This window comes from Falco rusticolus, chromosome 5 (genome assembly GCF_015220075.1).
Source record: "Falco rusticolus isolate bFalRus1 chromosome 5, bFalRus1.pri, whole genome shotgun sequence".
Lineage (NCBI taxonomy): Eukaryota > Metazoa > Chordata > Aves > Falconiformes > Falconidae > Falco > Falco rusticolus.
This window is the reverse complement of record NC_051191.1, coordinates 91171678-91191134: the sequence shown is the minus strand read 5'-3', so window position 1 is coordinate 91191134 and position 19457 is coordinate 91171678. Positions and strand designations below refer to the sequence as shown.

At 53.8% G+C, this 19457-nt stretch overlaps 1 protein-coding gene and 1 long non-coding RNA gene across 2 annotated transcripts; one reads left to right on the top strand and one right to left on the bottom strand.

The window, feature by feature from the left end:
• Nucleotides 1-44: 44 nt before the first annotated feature.
• On the top strand, nt 45-4941 carry LOC119149071. The gene is made up of 4 exons (XR_005104566.1): nt 45-298; nt 855-992; nt 1778-1941; nt 2183-4941. It is a non-coding gene; the product is annotated as an uncharacterized LOC119149071 (long non-coding RNA).
• Nucleotides 4942-9890: 4949 nt separating this feature from the next.
• SCNN1A (sodium channel epithelial 1 subunit alpha) lies at nt 9891-18862 on the bottom strand. Its single transcript, XM_037389939.1, has 13 exons — nt 18738-18862; nt 17965-18338; nt 17294-17549; nt 16232-16419; nt 15343-15443; nt 14533-14696; nt 14102-14200; nt 13816-13933; nt 13493-13571; nt 13127-13184; nt 12945-13000; nt 12310-12385; nt 9891-12086 (listed from the first exon to the last, which is right to left on the bottom strand). Exons 2-13 carry the CDS (start codon nt 18312-18314, stop codon nt 11760-11762), a joined length of 1872 nt encoding a protein of 623 aa, XP_037245836.1. The 5' UTR covers nt 18315-18338; nt 18738-18862; the 3' UTR covers nt 9891-11759.
• Nucleotides 18863-19457: the final 595 nt, after the last annotated feature.

The following is a 19457-nucleotide window of genomic DNA, read 5'->3' as shown; positions in this document are numbered from 1 at the left end:
CCTCTCGGAGGTCTGGCGCCAGGGAAGGGGTGGGACTCGGCTTCACAGGGCTCCTCCCCCCGGCAAGGCCGCGGGGCACTGATGGCTGCGGAGGAGCAGAAAGGCGGTGCTAGTATAGGGCTGCGGGCGCTTTCCCTTCGTGCGGCTACTTATGATTGGCTGTGGCTCTAGGGGCGGGGTCTCACCTCCTATAAATAGGGGCCCCGGCGGTGGGGTGTGGTTGTGGGAGTTCTGCGGTAGGGTGCGGGTCGGACCTAACCGCTGCGGCGTGCCCGGGGGTGTGGTCTGCCTCGGCGATGTGAGTGGGCGGCATGGTCGCGGCTGGAGCGGTGTGGGTGAGGTGGGTGGTGGTGGGACGGGCCCGCGGAGACGGCGGCGCTGGCAGCCGGCGGGGCGAGTGGCGCATTGCAGCAGCCGCAGGCAGGTTGCTCGCACCGCCCCCGCGCCCCCGGGCGGTCCCCGCGTGTGCGTGGGTGCTGTGGGTGCGTGGGCTCTGCCCCACGGGTGGGTCCGTGGGGCCGTCGCTCCACACCCAGCGGCTGCCATCGCCGTGTCCAGGCGCCCGGGGGCTGCCGCGTCTTCCCGTCGGTGCGGCCCGTCCCGTCCGTTCCGTTCCGTTCTCCTGGTCCTTGCGGCACCTCCGGCCACCGGGAGGCTGCAGCGGCGGGCACGGCCCTACCCGCGCCCCCCCGCCCGCCCCGGGGCCGGCCGGCCGGCCCCCCCGAGCTCCCCGGGGCGTGCGGGCCCTCGGGGCTGCTGCTGGCACTGCCCCAGCAGCGGAAGGCACGGGAGTGGGGGGGTTGGGGGGTCCCCTCTGTCCCCCTGACTTTTTTTTCTTTGGTGTGGCACCCTAGGTCTGATCCAGCTCAGCAGCCTGCTCCCGGGGCCCCCGAAGGGGCTGCCCCAGGGGGGCCCCCTGGTGGGGGTCCCCCCGCCAGTCCCCCATTGAGCACAGAGCCAGCGCGGCTGCAGCAGACGCCCAAGTGAAGGAGGTTGGTAGCCCTGCCAGCCGCGCTGGCAGCCCGGAGGCAGCCTGGGCTCACCTCCCTCCCGCTGCAGCGAGCGATGGTCCTGACAGGTGTCTGTGGCTGTGCGAGTGGCCGCTCTTCTCACGCCAAATGCCACAGACCATCATACTCCTCAGTGTGATGGCAGAGCTCTAAAAGGGCTGTGAGAGAGATCAGTTTCGTTCCAAAGCAGCTTAAATCCAGATACGACCTCTAAGGAGCAGCCCTGTTAGATTTTGGTAGCTGGTATGGTGCGTCTTGTCGTGCCAAGTGTGGGTGCAAAGCTGTGTGGCACCCCGAGCTGCTCGGGTCCCTGCCTGCCCACCGGCAGGGCTGCTGTGGGGGGCGGCTGGCTGTGTGCCCAGGGTTGGGTGGAGCGGGGCTGTGCAGTGGTGCCGTGTGCCTTGCTGGGACACCAGCATGTAGCTCCACATTATTTTTGCAGTTCTTGGGAGGCAGCGGGTGGTTGCCCTCGTGAGGCTGTGGCTTAGGCTTGCTGTATTTCAGGGCTTCTAAAACCAGGAGAATGTGGGCTGAAAACCCGGTTTAAAGTGTACTTAAGCCAATACTTCAACCAGGAGGTCTAGGATTATTTTTTTTTTTTCCTCACTTCAAGTAGGCAATAGCTGAAAGCTGTTTCATCCCCTGACCTTTTTACCTTGTTCAGGGTGTTTCCACTTGTTGTATCTCAGTGTAGATTACTGGCCACGTTACTCTTTTTTCACTCTTCTTCTACCAACACAACTGCTGCTTCTATTCTTCCCCTGCAGGTAGTTGATATATGTGTGTAAATGTAGACAAGGTGCTGGAACGAGACCAGAAAGCTGTCAGAGCTAGCTGACCGGGGCAGATGCACTTCAGGCTGGTGCCTCACAATTTGAAAAGTAGCGCCAGCAAAAACTTCAAAAGGAAGTACTGGTGGACGAACTGCAAGGTGGTTTCCTAGCACCATTCATGTCCTTGTCAGACGGAACTGGGCTAGCTGTCTCCTGCAGGGCTTTGAGAGGATACTGGGACTTAATGGTTTCAAATGCTTAGGATTCTTTTGCTGTGGACAGACTTTGGGGCCATGGCGCTGTCCTACTTGAGGGTCTGGCTTAGTTTGGTGGCTATCAGGGAAAATGGGAACGTTGTCATTGTTCTGAGTTTTACTCTTTGACAATCTCTCTCTCCAGATGATTGATCATGATGGGAGTGATTTGTGCCATTTTGGTGGTGGTGATGTAAGTACGTACCAAAACGCCCAGGCTCAAAGGTGAAGAAGCACCAGCTCTAGAGTCCTTAAAACTCTTCCTTTTTTGGTTGAGCTCTGGAGGGTCTTAGGTGCATAAGGCATTACCTTCAGTCCTTGGGGAAGGGAGGTAATGGTGGTGCTGGAACTCTCAGCTTGCTGTGGAAATGGTTACACTTACATAATAACAGACGGAATTGGGGGTGGTCGTCACTCTAGAAATGGAAAATTTTGTCTGCGGGTCAGGTAAACCTGTAAGTATGAGGGGGCATTTACCCTGGAGTGGGTGGGTTGGCCCGTCCCCTTCCCTGGTGGGGGATTTGGAGGGCTCTGAGGACCTTGGGTGTAACTTGCCCTTTTGTTCTTTCCTTTTTCTTTTTCCTATTGCTTTGTCTCCAGTCTACTTTTTTCCTTGAAGGTAGCTCCTTCCGTCTGCAACTTACTGTCCCCTGTCACCTTGCCTGTTTCTTCTTATCCTGAATCTTTCCTCCCCTTCCCTTCCACCTAGCTTCTTCATTGATTCTTTATTGGTTTAATTGTCTTCCGTTATAGGATTCTGAAGCGCTCTACTGCACATGGTTAGACTCTTCAACAGCTGCTGCAGCTTTAGGGCGGGTCATCTGCATTTAGAGGAAGAGGGGGAGTAGAGGAGGAGCGGATAGCTATCGCTCCTACTCTTCTGCAGGGAATTCTTGTGGTTTATTTTCGGGTGTGAGCTTGTCAATTAGTGCCTGTGTGGACTCTAGCAAAATAAGAATGCCTTAACGCAGTGCCTTTGGGGATGAAGGACTTCAGCACATGAGGCTTTAGTGTTCTGCCTAAAAAGAGTGGTAGCATGACTTAAGCTTTTCATTGAGCTTCTGAAATAAAGGCGTTAGTTTCTGTGGTTGGTGATTGTGAGACATCTGACTGAGCTAGAGGTAGTGATCTAGACTTCTCTAGCCATGGAGAGCTGAGCACTTGAAGTGATTTATTCTGCCTGTCGTTATTTTCAGATGACTTGCTGTCTGAACATAGCCATTTCAGTTGTTATAAAGGGAGCCTACATGATTACCTCAGTCAAGTGCAACAGACTAAGAGTAAGTGAAAGAGGTTTGTTACTATCTAAACGGTACACGTGGGAGTAAAGGCTCCTGCCAGAAGGAACAAAAGAACAACAGTAAGGAGTCTGGTGGAGTGTGTCAAATACTCTTTTCATCTATGCAGACACAAGCTGGGACGCTGTGGCTTTCTACTACCTTGTAGCTTCCTGGAAGAGTTTGGGGTAGTGGCAGAATGGGAACAGGTGTGTTGCTTTCGTGTCACTTGGTTGAATGTCAAAGGAAGCCCACTGCGCAGCAGGTGGAGGAGGCTGGAGGTATGCCTGATCAGACTGAAGGAGCAATGCAGCTTTCTGGTTAAGAATATCTGTTCTGTTTGTGCTACCACAAAGCCCTAACTTTCAGCAGGAGTTAGAGAATACTTGGAGCAGTTAGCCAGGGATTGAAAGGGAAATGCTGCTCTGGGCATGGATATTGCAAAGTGACATCAAATGTCCCCATTTGGCAGCTTGGATCTCTAGAGATCGTGCCTGTCCAACTGAAATCCTCCTACTCGCTGTGGGTACTCTTGAATTTAGATCCAAGGTGGCCTCTGCTGGAAGTAAACTTGCAGTGTGGAAAGCTGCTTACAGAAAGCCACAATCCTCTTGTTCTCCTCTGTCAAAAATAAGAGCTGTGAATTTCTTGAATGTGTTGTCAAACTTGGGGTTAAATGACTTGCCCTGTTCCTTGGTTTCTGTGGAGTCTTCTGAGGAATGTGCCTCCTGTCTCTCCCTTTTTTAAAATTATTTTTACAAGCTGAGCTGTAGTCTGTAATCTAGACTGGAAAGAGGGCATTCCTTTAATTTAAAAAGCTCTACCTCAGTTCTAGAATACACTGGGATCTGTCTAGGCTTAAGGGGACGTGGGGAGGCAGGGGAGAACATCACTGGAGATCCCAGATGGGAGTGAAGTACAAAAGGCGGGAGGAGTGGATGCTTTTTAGTTTCATTGGGTGTGCTGTAGAGGCCCCTTCCTCCTCACAGGGCGCCTGGGAAGGGGCTAGGTTTTGCATGCACACTTCCATGCCCCAGCATTTCATTTACGCTGAGTTCATCTCCCTGCGATTCCATCCCCCTCCACCTTGGGTGAGGGCAGAGATGAAGATCTGGAGTGAAGCAGCCCTCGTCCCCTGAGCACTTCCCTAATTCCCTGTGGAACTGAGATGTGATGGACGGTCAGAAGTGCATCTACTGAAGAGGAGCCAGGGCCTGCTTGTACTACTTGCTGCTATCGTTGTAGGGGGTGGGCATACGAGCTTGAGGCCCCCAGACCAGCAGTTCTCTTGAACTCTTCTAAATGAGCTTTGATGCCCTGTTCCTCCTGTTCTTCTGGGGGCCGAGGTCCCCCTAGGCTGTCTTTTCCATTTCTTTTTCTTAGATGTTGTGTGTTGCCTCTTCTGCTCCCTTTCCCTTTATGTCTCTGTGCATGGGCAAAAAAAAAAGAAATATCACCAAGGCCCTCCGAGTAAAAAAGCAAGGGACTCTGCTGCCCACAGCATTACAGCCACTCGCGCACATGCAGTTTATTTCCTTCCTCTATAAACTGTAATCTCCTCTGGCATGTTGTAGTAATCGGCTCATGTACTTGAAATGGTCTCTAAGAAACACGATTCACCACCTTACTGAGTCTGTCTGGTCTGTCAGTGGGTGGGGAGGGGTGGGGGATGCCAAACTCTTTGGTACATGGTTATTCTCTTTTGTCGCTTCCATACTGTTACACCCACCTGAAGCTCTGGCCCTCAGCAGGGGCTGGGTGTCCATTGTACCAGTGGTGGTTCCAGTTGCACTGGAACAGTGTGCTGGGCTGACTCTGGTAAGTCTGTAGCGCGTTGTATGAACAGCAGCTCTGGGGGACTGGGTGCCCGAGCAGCTCCGCTGCCAGCTACCAGGTGTTGACCCTCCGTGTGCTGAACGGGGAGGTGGTCTCCCCAGTGGGAGTGTTACTGGTAGCTCTGGTTCCTCAGGCTGTGCTGCCTTTGGTTTTCGATAACCTAGCCTTAAACCCAGAAAACAATTCTCCATTGCTGTCGGGTAAGCGTTCAGGATCCAAGTGGAGACCTCCGAGGGTAGGGCGCTGCTTGCAGCGTGTCCTGGCGCATGGCTGGAGTGAAGGTAAGCGCCCGCTCGTTTTGCATCGCTGTACGCTTGGAGCTCATCAAAAAGAAATGACAGAGCTTTGTCCAGTGCACTTCTTTTAAAACGAGGTGCTTGTGCCTTTATCTGCCCCTGCTCTTACAAACCTCAGGCTGTAAAAGTACTCGCTGGGGCTTGTGGTTCTGCTTTTTGCCCGGCGTAAGCCGCACCGTGGGCAGTGGGCAGCACGGGCAGCGGAGGATCGAGCGGCGCGGCAAGGCTCGTTCTCTGAAGGATGGAAGCCTCCCTGGGGCGGCGGGTGGCCGTGTGGCTGGCGGATCAGTGGGCACGTATAGCCTGAACTTGCAGCGCGGCTCAGGCCTGCGTGACCCAGAATGAACTTGCTGGGCTGCAGTTCCTGCCAGGTTACGTCCTGTTGGCTCTCAGCCTTGTCCGTGTAGGGGCAGGGAGAGCCCTTCCTTGCACAGACGCGTTCCCAGCCTGCTGACTCCAGCTCGCTGCTGTCCCGAGCCAGACCTAGGGGCTTGGTGCTGGCTTTCCAGCGCTGGGCAGGGGGCTGGGCTGGGTCCGGCCATGCTGCTGGCAGTTGCCCAGGGCTGCAATCAGCTCCTGAGTCTGTTTGCGGAGAGTTGCCTGTCTAGCTACAGATCCTCCAGTAGGCGTTTACCGTGCTCTGCTGGGGTCTTGCCTTCTGAGGTGCCATCCTTTAAAGCACCGGCGTCTCTGCTGCCCCTGCGGAGTCTTCTACCCTGGACAAAACCTGGATTTAAATGTGCACACTAAGAGCAAGACCAAGACTGTGGCAGAGCAGTTCTTCATACCTCTCCTTAGGAATTCAAGCTCTGTCTTTAGACGTGCAGCGCCCAGAGGATCTGCTTCATCCTGATGCCTTCAGTTTTGGTGGGAGAAAAGCCTCAGCTATACTGTTCTTAATGGACAGGTCTTAAACCTGATCGGAGGATGCGTGAGCTCCGCTCTCACCAGCGGGGCATGGTGTCGCCTTGTTCAGCAGAAGGGTAGCTGAGTGGTGGGGGTGAAGAGGAAAGGTTTGCCTGCGGCACAGGGACACAGCATCAGTGCTAGTTCAATGGACCCAGCTTCCCTCTGAAGTGATGGCTCCGTGCTGGGATGGATCTGCTGGGGCTGGGAGTCTTAACTTGGTGGTAGAGAGGCAGTGATGGGGAATGTACAGAGGATTTATCTTTCTTCTGAGCTCTAAGCAAATAATTACTCTCTGAGAGATGCAACAGAAAAAGATACAGGTTTTACAAAACAGGCAGCTGAGCTGTGCTTGTTGGATACGTGAGTACAGCCCAGTTTCTTCCACGTTGCTTACAGTGCTTCCTCTTGGGAGAACTGGATCCCTTCACAAAACTTGCCCTGCTTACAGGCCAGAATAAAGGTGTGCTTCAGCCTTCAGGTGACCTCTGACCTAGCTTTTGCTGGAGATACTTAGAACACCCTTATCTGCTCCCCAGGGTTTCCAGGATGAACAGCCCCTTAACACCCCTTTCTTCGCTGCACAGACCCACTAAATGACCCTTGCAGAGGCCAAAATGACTCTTTTCGTGTTCTCTTCTGCCAGGCTGCTTTTTGGAAGAGAACTTGTACTTTTTTTTCTTTTTTTAAATAAATTTGCCATAATCTCCAGCTTTTTTTTTTTAGTCCATCACCTTTAAGCATGTACTTGGGAGGCTGAAGGTGCTTTCCCCTCTTGTGCTCACCTTCAAATACTGCCCGCTGGTAAGTGTACAGAACTACCAGAGGGAAATGGCCACCCTGATCTCTGTGGTTCCCCTCCTTCAAGGGCACTGCTGCCCTTCTCATTTCTTGATGCAGCACATCTCCACCCCTTAGATTTCCCTGACCCTGTCCCAAAAGCCTCGTAACCCTTTCCTCGGGCTTGGTCCGTGCAGACAAACCTTGCACCCATCTGCCTGGCTTCTCCAAGCCCTCCAGCGAGCAGTTTCTTCTTCTAAATGTATTGCTTATTTTCTGAAGTGATGGTTTATCATTTGTCTAGCTTCTCTAGACACTTACATCTTCCATGCATTTCCTCATTATCCTAATTCTTAGGAGGGAAAAATTGGTTTAGTATCTGTCAAATGGTGGCTGTTAAGCTCTGAAGGAGCGAGCTTTCGGCAGCCAGCAGGGTGTGCCTGCCCATGGCTCCCTGTCCTCGTGGTCCCTGCCTTCTCACTCCTGTGCTCAGCTTCCCTCCTCCCTGGAGGGGCTGGCCATTCTTTCTTTTCTTCCAGTACTTCTTTCCATTCCCCCAATCCCACTCCACGTTTCCTTGGAGGTTCTTAGACCCTCCAAATTCACCTGACCCCTCAAATGTCGGTGTCCCTGCGTTTCCGGGACTGTCCGTACCCCTTTCTCTGCTGGCGTAGGACTTCCCAGTGCTCTTATCCCTACTCAGAGACATGTGCCACCACCGTGGCCCCACAGACCCTGGGGCCCCTCACACCCCATCTCTGCACGTTGTTCCCCATCCCAGAAGCGCTCGCCTCTCGTCTTGTATTTCAGCAGTACCAGACGCTTCCACAAATCCTCTTTAAGCTCCTAAAAACTCATCCCTCTTCTTCCTCTGTAATTTCCCCACCATAGAAACCTTCCCTTTTCTCATCTTCCTTCTGTTCCTTAGGCATGTAGAACCTACCCGCTTCTGTGCTGCTTAGTCCCCCAAAACAAGCCCCTTTAATGCGCCAGCTTCACCACAAAATGATTTTCCTCCTGCACTTCCCTTTTCCCTGCGAGCACTTGTATTCCTGCATCTCCACCTTCCCCCTGCACGGCAGATGCTCCCAGTCGAAAAGGACACAACCTGCTTTTCTCCGGTGTCCTGCAACCTGCAGTTGCTCCTTGCAGGTTTGCTGTGCCCCTTCGTGTGCCTGCGACTCTGGAGGACGTACACCCCTCGGCTCTCACCCCTGCCCAGACCTGCGCTTTGCCTTCTGCTGACCTACAGAGCCCTCTGAACGCACACGTTCTTCCCTTTTCTGTAGTGGTTCACATTCTCAGTGAAACACTCCATTTAAAAGAAAAAAAATCTTAACAAAAAAATCTCAGAAAAGTTTGCATCCATATGCTGGAGTCAAAAGTGTTACAGTTATATATCATGTTACAGCAGAAAAATATTTTCAAGGAACGTGAATGCTCTGGTGAAGTGTATAGGCCAGATAGGAGCCATTCTCGATTTCTTTTAATCCTCATTACCCTGTTCATTTCATTTTTATCACAATACTTACATCCTGAGGTGAATACTGAGTTGTTATTTTCCTTATAGGGTTTTTCAGTATACATATCATCTAAGTATCTGGGGGCTTCATAGCCAATAATGAATTTATCTTTGCAGCACTAGAGGTGCACTTGAGGTTAAAAGATACTAGTATTTCTATAAAAGATACTATTACTTCTATTTGGTAGATGTAGAATTAAGGTATAGAAAGATGAAAATAAATGGAGTTCAATATAATACTGTACGTACATCAATGTATATACATGCACAGCAAGCATGGGGATGCTCAGGTTCTGATGTTCGCCGCAGACCGCTGGACTTGCCTCCTGTTTCCAGCTAGACTGAGCTCACCGTGCGCCCCTGAGAACTGGTCTCAGCCTACGAGAGGTGTCAGGACGCTCCTGGGAGGTCACCTCATTTCTCCCACGATGGTAATTTTTGCACAGATCCTTAGGACAGGCAGGGCTAATCCATTTACCAGCTTTGGGTAACAGCTTTGTGTTTGTAGGGGCTGTTACAGCTACCCGGAGTGGGGCCGTTACTCTGAGTTTGTCAGTCAAAGCTCATCTTTTTGCATTTTAATGCTTTTACAGAAGAGCGGGATGATACGGTGCAAGCTTCCCCAAGAGAATACATCGCCTTCTACAGCTATTTCTTTATGATGTTGAAGAGAATTTAATGTTTTAAGTAGCTGTGCCTCTGATTAATCTTCCTTTAATTACCCACTTAACGATGTGTGATGCAGTGGGTCACATCAATTTTATGGTTATCACACGGTCCCACGTGATGTGAAGAATTGCGTCTTGTTATTCAGGAAAGATCACGCTCACAGTATGAATCATCATATGTTTATGATCTACAGAGGCTGGTTTAAGCATTGCACCTGCTCTTTCCTGACTCAGAGGTGGTTTTGTGAAGCAGCTTTTGTGTGCCCAGTGTCAGGTTTTTGCTCGTTCATGTGCTAGAAACCACTGAGGTGGCACCTGCAGCGCTGGAGTCAGGACCAAGAACGGGGCTGGGGCTGCCGCTTCCCAACTCTTCCCTTTGCCTTCCTTTTTCTTAATTTGGACCAAGGCTACTTTTTAAATCTAGCTTTTAACTCTGCCTCTTGGGCAGTATTTTTACAGAATATCAAAGCCCCTTCATTAGGCAACTTTAAGATTTCATTCTTTGGTTACTCACTCTCTTTTACTTCATTTAAAATCACCCATAAGCACAGAAAGTGGATTTTTTTTATTTTCATATTTGTAGGAGTCCTGATTATTTATTTTTTCCAGTGGGGGCCTGCCAGGGGGAACACATGCCTCCACACCTCTCAGTGCTGGTGGTTGCAGGGCTCTCCCTCCTGCTGGGCTGCCCCAGGACCCCCCACAAACCCGCACCATCGCTCCCTTCTACTGCCAGCAGAGAGGCATCATCTTCAGTTCCAAACAAGGGGCATCAGCCGAGCACTGGGATAAAATCTGAAAAAACATAAATATTTGGGTAATAAAGAATATAGTGTTCATGTCTGCAAGGAGGAAGAAAATCACTCTCCGCTGGGAAGCGGAAAATGCATGTAGGTAATCGAGGCACGAACAGTGCAACAAGATGTGTTTTAGCATCTCGGAGGGAAGAATTAGGCAACAGTTTATATCCTGCAGTAAAATCCTCCATCTTCCCAAGGGCAGTGCATCTACCTGAATTTTTAAAATATCTGAGGCTTTTCTTTTGTTTGATTTACAAAAGTTTTTAAATTCAAAAGAGGCCCTTTGCGATGTGATTGGGTGCATGGCACCACAGATCTTTGCCTAAACTATAGGCTTCAATTCTGGTATCCGTGTTTGTGTCCTGTCAAGTGGATAATCCTGTTTGTTCAGGACATCACCCTTGCTCTTTGATACCCCATAAAGCGCTGTACAAACACCACTGCAGTGGGAGGCTCGAGTATTTGTATAAAACAGCATGGCAAGCTTCCTGCAAGAAATGAAGTGTGTGCTCCTATGCAAAGATCCCCAAATTAGCTCCTGAGGGGACTGTCCTGGTCCTGGCCTTGATTGCCTATGTGGTCCATTCCAGTCGGCTAAAGCTTTCCCCGGAAGGATTTTGGATTAAACCTGTAGCGTTTCCCCTGCGCTTCGCCATCAGCAGCGCCTTGGTGGGTGACCAGAGCAGGGTGAATGCTGCAGAGCAGGTGCTGCATGACCAGTGCTATTATGACCCTCTTTTTGCGGGATCTCATGGCAGCAGAGCTAGTTTGGGATGTTTTTGAGGGTGTGCATAGTCCTGCCAAAATTCCCTCCTGAAAGCAGGGAGGGCCAAGCAAGTGAAAGTTGTTTATCCCGGATCTTTTGACAAACGACCAAATAGCTGGGCATGCCCTGTGTGGGTATCACGGAGGAGGCTGCTGTGCGCCCAAGGTGTACTGGCACCATACAGGCAGCTTGAAAAGGCAGCCCCGGTTCTGCCAGGTGTTTTGTCCCAACCCAAGTGCGGCACAAGTATCGACTGTATCCCCGGAGTATTGTGCGCAACATGGACTGAGAGTCTGCCCGTGGGTGCCGTCGCCCAGGGCAATGCAAGCAGCCTCTCCTTGGCAGGGAGAAGGTGGGTGGCTTGGTCTTGGGGTCAGAGCTGGACGTGAACAACTAGGGAAGAGCAACCAGCTTCCAGCCTTAGGGAAAGCTTAACAAAGCTCAGCCTGCTGAGAGGCTTGTACCCCAGCTGAGACTATGCTCCTGTCCCGCCATACCACAGAGGTGGCCACTCACAGCAGCCAATCCTTCTAATTAACGACAGACCAGAACCGTGGCAGCATCCTCATTGCTTGGAAGAGAAAGCACGCATGCACGTGTAGGTGTGCACGCATGAGGAGTGTAAGGAAACCAAGTGGACATCTCCCCCATACAGACACTAGATCAACTCTCACCCCTGGTGACCCCCAGAGCAATAGTGTTTTTATGAGACTGAAGAATTCACCTACAGCAGTGAAAGCAACAAACCCAGGGCAACCACAGTGTGGTCTTCTGCTCTGGCCCAGACAGGGCACCCTAGCAGAAGGAACTGCAGGTCCTACAGACAAAAAGCGTGCAGCCTCTGCTCTGAACTGCAAAACAAGCCACTGCCTCACTCATGTCCCAGCTCGCCGTCCCTGCTTGGCCCGCGTGGTTCCAGGCTGTTGTAGGATGGCAGCTTGGTCACTACGGCCTCAACAGTGAAGCGGTGAGGAGCACCGAGAGCTGGCACCTCGTCTTGGAAAGCAGTGTTATCCTGGCTGTTGGGAGGGGGTCCCGGTGGAGAAAGTTGCTGCCGAGAACGGAACCAGCGTACGGCCAAGATACAGGTGATGATAATGACATCCAGAATCAGCTCTGCAAGCTCCATCACAGACAGGACAGAAGATCCAAACCAGAGACTCCACTGGTTCCCAAGCTGGGACAGCAGAGTCACCACCTGCAAGGGATGGAGCAGGGGGAGTGAGGACAGCCCGCATCCGAGCCTTTTGCCTCCCTGCTTGCTCCCACTTGCAGTGTCCCCGTGGTGCTGGGGGCTTCCTCCCACCCTGCCACAGGAAAATACTCAATGGCTGGCGATGCTGCTGGAACAGACGCCTGCTGATATGGGGGAACACTGGGCAAATGGGTGGCTAGAGAAGACACGGTGGAGAAGTGTGTACCGTGAAGGCTGGAGACTCCCCGTTGGTCTTGTAGTTCCACTCCTCAAAGAAGATATTCACTTTGGCAACTCCGTTCCTGTAAATGAAAGATGGGGCTCAGTAACTCTGAATCCACAATGCCTACATTTCTTCACCAAGAGTAATTGTCCTCTCTGTCCCCTTCTGCCCTCCATCCCCCTTCCACACAGACCACCCAAAGGTCTTATTCCCCATCTCTGTTCCCTCATTCTGCGCTAGACGCAGCCTTTGGTACCTACAGTGCACTGCTGGGACTGCACTGTCAAACCTGATGCTCAGGGCATCCTGCGCTGGCTCAGTCCAAACTCCCGTGTGGCTGTCCTCCTTCCCACTCGTCCACAAGCCCTGACCATGACTCCAGACAACACAGCAGCCACCTGGGGCTTGCCCTTTTCATACCAGCATCTGACCCTTTTCAAACTCTTCACTTGGGTTCCAAATCCTTGCGGAAGTCTCAGTGTCTCTCTACTCTGACCCAAATCCACCGGCATTGTCCCCGGGTCCCATAACCAATTACTTCTCATCAGTGATTTAATCTTAACTCTGACCCCCAACACACACCCACTCCACTGGGATGGTTTCTGGTTTGGACGCAACTTCCATTTAGGGGGTCTCACCTCTTGGACGTGATATTGTATTTGTTCTGTTGGGAAAGCATGTAAAAAACCCAGTCCTGAAATGCAAGCACAAGCAATTGTGTTACATGGCCACCGTCACCTCCCATAGGTTTAGTGCCAGTGGAGGAAGGACCAAGTGGGAGGTTAGAGCTGTGCTGGGGGGCTGGGACACCCCCTCTTACCTCTGAGACAGCAGAAGGCCAGCGGGAGTATCCAGCTGACAGCTGGTATTCCGTCATTCTGGAAGACAAGAGGCTGCGTTAGCTGTTGGCGCTGCCGGAGTCACGGGGACAGGTCCCTCAAGCCCCAGGCCCGCCTGGGACGCCCTCCCGTGCTGAGTCCTGCCCGCTTCCCACCAAGCCTCTGCACAGTCCTTGTGCTGAGCCCCAAGCTGCCACCGATGCTCCTCAGCCATTCTGCCTTCCTGATGGGAGAAACAGAATTTTTGGGTTGCGGCTCAGCTACTGACTCAGGATTTTGCCATGGCCAGCGAATGCTTTCCAGCTCCTCTAGGAGCAGTTTCCAGTCTGCCTGACAATCCAACTTACCTGCAAGGTTTCCGGCATTTGTGGAAGCAGCCCAGCACGTCAGCTTTGAATTCAGCCAGGAGTTTGTAATAGCAGTAGCCTGAGCAGCAGAGAAAGTAAAAATCCCAGTGAGCTTGCGGTTACCTGCATGCAAAAGGAGACGTGCGACAGCGAGGGGAATCCAGAGGAGGTTTCCTTCTGCAAATTCATCCAAGACAAGAGTGTCTTCTGGCTGTCCCACACCAGGAAGCTCACTGAAGGCAATGTGGAGATGTACTGGGACGTGAGGTGGACCAAACAGGTTCAGGTGGGCATGAGCTTTACGATTCCTCCTGCTCACTTACCCCAGGCTACATGCTTTGTGTAGTCGCAGTACTCTGCTCCGGCAGGTAACGGGTAGAAGTAATAGGCACAGCCACAGCGCTCCACCATGTTGAGCTGAAAGCAGGAGCGAATGCAGACCTGGGGGGCACAGGAGGTGGGAAAGGCTGAACGAGGGGACCAAACCCACCGCAGCCTGCATCACATCGTGCTGTTAACAGAGCCCATGGACCAGCACGGCTGTCAGGGGACTGCAGCGCTTCAGGCAAGTAGAGAAACAGGCTGGGGCAGGACCAGTGGTGGGGTTACCTGTTCAGTGTAGCGGGATGAGTACAGGTTTTGCACTGGCACGTCGCTGCCATCCTCTGTGCAGTCACTGTAGCTGCCCCCAAGACGCACAGTCATCTCCTAGAATATCGAACAGTGGTCACAGGGAATGACTGGCACGGTGCTGTTCCCTTCCTATGCTTCCATGCCACACACTGCTTGTCTATCAGCATCTCTGTGCTTTCCTCGGGCTGGCAGCTCCCCCTGCTTCCCTCCATTTCATTGCTCACTGATGAACTGCAGCCCAACACTTCTCGTCCAGCCCAGTAAGCTGTTCTTCCCTTCCTTCACATGATTAATCCCCTCCCTTAAACGCACACTGGGTCCATGACAACCCACCTCTACCCAGCCACTGAGTCCAACCTCCCCCACAGCCACACGTCGGTGGCTCTTCACCCCTGCTGCTCCCTCACCTTTCTCATGCTGATGGAGGTCTCAATACCCGGGCGCACGTTGAAGCCCCCATCATCCATGAAGGCTGGCTCGTTCTGATCATGGACCATGACCCTGGCTCCTGTCACCGTGGACAACAGAGGGATGAAATCATTCTGTTCGGTGCGCACCACCAGAGAGAGACCTGAGGGAATGCCAGAGAGCACGGGAGGTCATGGCTGGCCATCGAGTGGGAGAGAGCAGGATGGTTAGAAGTGAGCGTAAGAGAGAAAGGAAGAGGAACATCAACCAACATCAACCCAGGGCTGCACCAAAGCCAGGCACCAACGGAGGGTGGCTGGAGGCTCCAGGAGAGGCCAGAGAAAACGGGGGTTCTTCACTGTGGCTTAGCAAAAGCAGAACCGGGAACTGAGAGAGATTTCATGGAGCGACTCGGAGCCAGATGGAAGGAATGCCTGAAGGTTGGGCTTGGGGGTTTGGGAACACAAACGGGTCAGTTGCTGACAACTGCAAAATGGGGAAGGAAGGGGTGAAGACCAGGCTCTGGGAGGCACAGCACTACAGCTCAACAGGGGACTTCAGCAAGGGCCAGCACGGGTCTAGAGGGAGCAACGACCTAAGGACCAGGCTCTGGTGGGAAAGAGAGAGCTCAGTGGGGCAGCAGTGAGGGATGGCCAGGTCCATGGGGCAGCCACCTCCACAGGGGCGAAAACTGAGCTTGGGCAGGGCTGCGATCTGCCACCACCAGTGCCAAGCACAGCAGGATGCCCGTAACTCCTGGGGAGCACCGAGCTGAGCTGTTCTTACTCACCAGAGTGCTTCTCACCCACCGTTACTGATCCCAGGCAGCGAGGATGTCCACAGGCTGCTGCTGTTGTCGTTGAAGGTGTAGCAGTTCCCGTACAAGGGATGGTGGAAGTGGGTGTAGTTCCTGGGAGGAGAACAGAAGCGTTCAGGGGGGGTGAGAAGGGTGGCAAGACCAAGGGGAAGGGCTTTCCCAAAGGAACAACTCTGTCTGTCACCTGCAGGGAGGGGGCTTACACAGGCAGGCAGGATTTGTTGTGTAAACTTGCCTGAACCGGGAACAGCGATTAAAATGTGCTGTAACAAATGTCCTGGAGCTGGATGAGTTTTTACACCAGGTTTTTCATACTGCTAACTCTTGAGAGCCCAAATGGGGTTTAGCAGTACCAGCAATTGCTGTATGATCTTCCTAATATTGTCAAAACTCTGAACTCTTCCTGTCACTTTTCCTCCCTTGCTAAGGGGTCTCATTCTGCTACCTCTTTGGGGCTTTTTGACCAATAATGGCAGGAGAGAAGCAAGATAGATTCTTTTTTTCCTGTCTTTTTGTAATAACTCTCTTCTCCTCCTCCAGTCTGTGGGCCGGTATTGCCACTTTGCCCTGCTGCAGGGAGCAGAACAGACCTGCACTATGCATCTCCCCCTGCTCTGGGGTTTGTAACCAGGATAACTCTCATTTGTGGGAAACTCCGGACAAGACGAAACCATCCTCCAAGGTACACAGCTCCAGGTCACCCTGGTGAGCACGACCCATGGGAAAGACTCAAGAAACATCACTTGAGACAACATGAACTGGACAAGGAACAATCCTGCCTTAGGAAAGAGGTTCTCTGATGTGGGTTTCTTGACTCCCCTGGGACCCAGGCACAACCCAGGGGTGTTTGCAGGACTTGGTGGGATGCTTCCACCACTTACGCCTTGTCACATGTTGCTTCGTTGAAGCGGCAGGCGTAGATGAAATTCTCAAAGTCAGACTCATCCAGGGCTTTTGCATCAGGCATCTGCGCCAGGATATTGATATAGTGAAAGCTGTACCATTCCCGCACAGCGTCCACCCCTGAGGAGTACGCCTGATGGAAGCAGTCCTTGTTGTTTTCACTGCACTGTTGAGAAGAGAAGGAGAAAACCAGCCATGTCAGAGTAGCCAGGAGGCCAGGCTGTGCCGCTGGGCTAGCTGTGCTCCCTCAGCACGGGCAGGAGGGGAACCCGAGGGAGGCGAAATGCTCCACAGGCTTCATGTGCTCAGCCAGGTGACCAGCAGGATGCGAAAAAGTGAACCCAGGGCAGCTCCTTGGTGGAACACCAGGAGAACAAGCAAGGCTGAGCAAAACCCAGGAGGCAACAAGTCACAGCGAGGTGTGCAGGACGATCTGCCGCAGCAGAAATTCTACCTGGTATAAAACCAGAAGCTTTGAATTCTTGCATGGGGAGCCCTTCCTCCAGGGTGCGTTCAGCAAAAGGCCTGTGATCCTGTGGGAACTCCAGTTACCTGGCAAGCAATTAGCTTCAGTCCTTCAGTGCCTTTTTAAATGCAAGCACAGATAGCCTGGGGCGAAGCAGCTGCTACCTAGGAGCAAATGGGGCCATGGCCACATTTCAGGTGGCCCACAGCCATCCAGTACTTTCCCCTTTGCTATTACGGGCAACATTGTCCCTGATGTTAATAAATGGCTCCCCAAAGGCAATGGCAAGGCTGATGTAGCCTTCAGGAAGGACAAGGTTTCCCTGCTCTTCTTAGGAAAAGATGGGCACTGATGTGGACAAGGCTCCTGGGGCCCGTGTGGGCAGGGACAGGACCTGGGGAGCAGGATTGCACTGGGCAAAGGATTCAGCTCTACTTTTATCTGTCATCAGTGAAAGCTGGCGCAGGTTAATGAGACTTCTACGTAGGCAAAGGCATGGCCAAGGGTCTAACAAGACAGAAGTAGCTAGGCAGAGACTGGAGTGGGTAGGACACAGGATACCTAGGGATCTCACCAGAACAAAACCAATTTTCCAGTCATTCTTGTCCACTGAGGGACTGTTCTCTGGCAGGTTGACTAAATTATCCCGCTTCTGCCTTCGCAGTGGATGGCGCTGGACGTGGTGGAGCAGGCTCCTTGAGCTACGCTTCCGTGTGGACTGCATGGACCAGTCGCTTCGTGCCAGAGACATGTTGTAGTCATAAAGGTCTAGCAGCGTCTGATGGGTGATTTGGTCCAGCTCATCCAGCTTCTTCCGGATGGCACTGTACCTGTACGGGGATGGGGGGGGGGGGGGGGCGGGGGGAGAGGAACTCGAGGGTTTAGCTTGAATTAGACATTCAGCAAAGTTTGCTGGGGTGATTCAGGACATTCCTGCTGCCCCACTGCAAATCCAACCCCTTGCTGGAGGCTACCATCCTTGTAGGAGAGAAGTAAAGGCATCTGCTTTTGCCCAGCGGGGTTTATGGTGCAGCCTGCTGACACATGGCACCCAGCAGAGCTCCCTAAACAAACCTGCCTTATTGTGCATGCCCCGCAGCGGCAAAGGCCTGTCAAAGAGCATCCTTCCCACCCGCACTGCTACCAGGGGATGGTCAAGGACCACGAGGAGAACAGGAATACATGCTTTTATCCTACAACAGCAAAAGTAAAGGCAGTTGACAGCTCCAGGAGTCTATTTCGTACCTGTATGGATTGAGTGTGCACAGCGTCACGGCTGGGAAGGTCAGCCTGTCGGAGTTAAGGTTGAGGTTGAGGTTGACAGGGTAGCTGAAGTACTCCCTGTAGAGGATCCCAAACTGCCAGTACATTAAGCCGAAGGTGAGAAAGAAGAGAACAGACCAGAAGGCTGTCTTCATCTTGTTCTTTTTGGAGCACACCAGGCGGATAGCCCCGTGGATGGTTGTGTTGCTGCAGAAGAACTGGAAGAGCTCCTGGTAGGACCCGTAGAACTCGATGAGACCCTCCCGCTCCTCTTCTTTCTGCTCCTGCTCCTCTTCTTGCTTACATTGCCCTGTCTTCTCCCCTTCTGGCATCTTCCCCGTCTTCACAGATCCACCCTACAGCACCAGCTCGGGGTTAGGGGCAGCCCTGCAGGACGGCACCTCGGAGTACCGTGCCCGCTGCCCAGCCTGCCCCCGTGCTCTCAGCCCCGACGCCCCGGGCTGCAGGTCCCCCCCTCCCCTCAGCCCTCCCGACCCAGGGTGCCGGGGGGTCCGAGCCTCCCCGACGGCACGTCCCTGCCGCTGCCCCCCCCGCCGGGGCTGCCGGGCTCCCCCCGAGCGGCGCTGCCACCCCTGGCCGGGCTGCGCCCTGTGCCTCGCCAGCCCCAGCCAGCGCCCGGCCCGGCCCCTGCCCCCCTAACCCCTGCCCCTAACCCCTGCCGCTGCCCCGCCACCCCCGCTCCCTCCCCGGGAGGAGAGGCCCCCCCAGCCCCCCGGTGGCGCCGCTGCAGTGACCTTGGTGGCGCCGGCGGCGGTCAAGGTGCGGCCGCCGCGGTCCCGGCGGGCGGGAGCGCTGCCCCAGTCCGCCCCGAGGAGCCCTGCCCCGGCCAGCCCCGGCTGGAACAGCCTGTCCCTGTCCCTCCTCCTCCTCCTCCTCCTCCTCCTCCTCCTCCATCTCCTCCTCCTCCCCCCACTGGCGCGCCGCGGGGCAGCGCTCCCCCCGAGGGCAGCGGGACCCCGACCCTGCCGTGCCCCCGGCGGCCGCCAGCCCCCCCCCCGCCCGCTCCCATCGCCGCGAGTGGGGGCCAGGTCTGCGGGGGGGGTGGGCAGAGAGGGCTGGGGCGGGGGGGCTGGGTGACGCGCATGAGGTAGTATCGCCGTTGCTGGTTCACTAACCCGAGACATTTGTGGTATCTACAACCACTCGGGAGCGGGTTTCACCCATCTGTGCCCCCGGCGTCACTCGCAGCGTTCGCTCAGACCGTGGAAACGGACACCCCAGTGCGAGCAGGACCCCTGCCGCCCCCGCCATTGCAGCGGCGCAGCCTTTCCCAGCCCCTGCTCCAGAGGGTTTTCTCTCAGTAGCCCTCTGCGAGGTTTCAGCTGCTCGCTTTCCTCCTCCAGCAACCCCTCCTTCCGAGCGGTCCTTGCTCGCTCACCCGCCACCGAATTTCCACCCTTATTGGAGCCGGCGGTTTGGTCAGTGACTCGGAACACGCACCGCTCTCACCGCCC

What these genes read in the sequence shown, in the direction of transcription:
- SCNN1A (XM_037389939.1), bottom strand. Translation starts at nt 18,314, where the DNA reads ATGCCAGAAGGGGAGAAGACAGGGCAATGTAAGCAAGAAGAGGAGCAG. An exon ending in TGCACACTCAATCCATACAG is followed by an intron (nt 17,550 to 17,964) that starts GTACGAAATAGA and finishes ATCCCCGTACAG; the next exon opens with GTACAGTGCCATCCGGAAGA. An exon ending in CATCCCGCTACACTGAACAG is followed by an intron (nt 13,934 to 14,101) that starts GTAACCCCACCA and finishes TGTGCCCCCCAG; the next exon opens with GTCTGCATTCGCTCCTGCTT.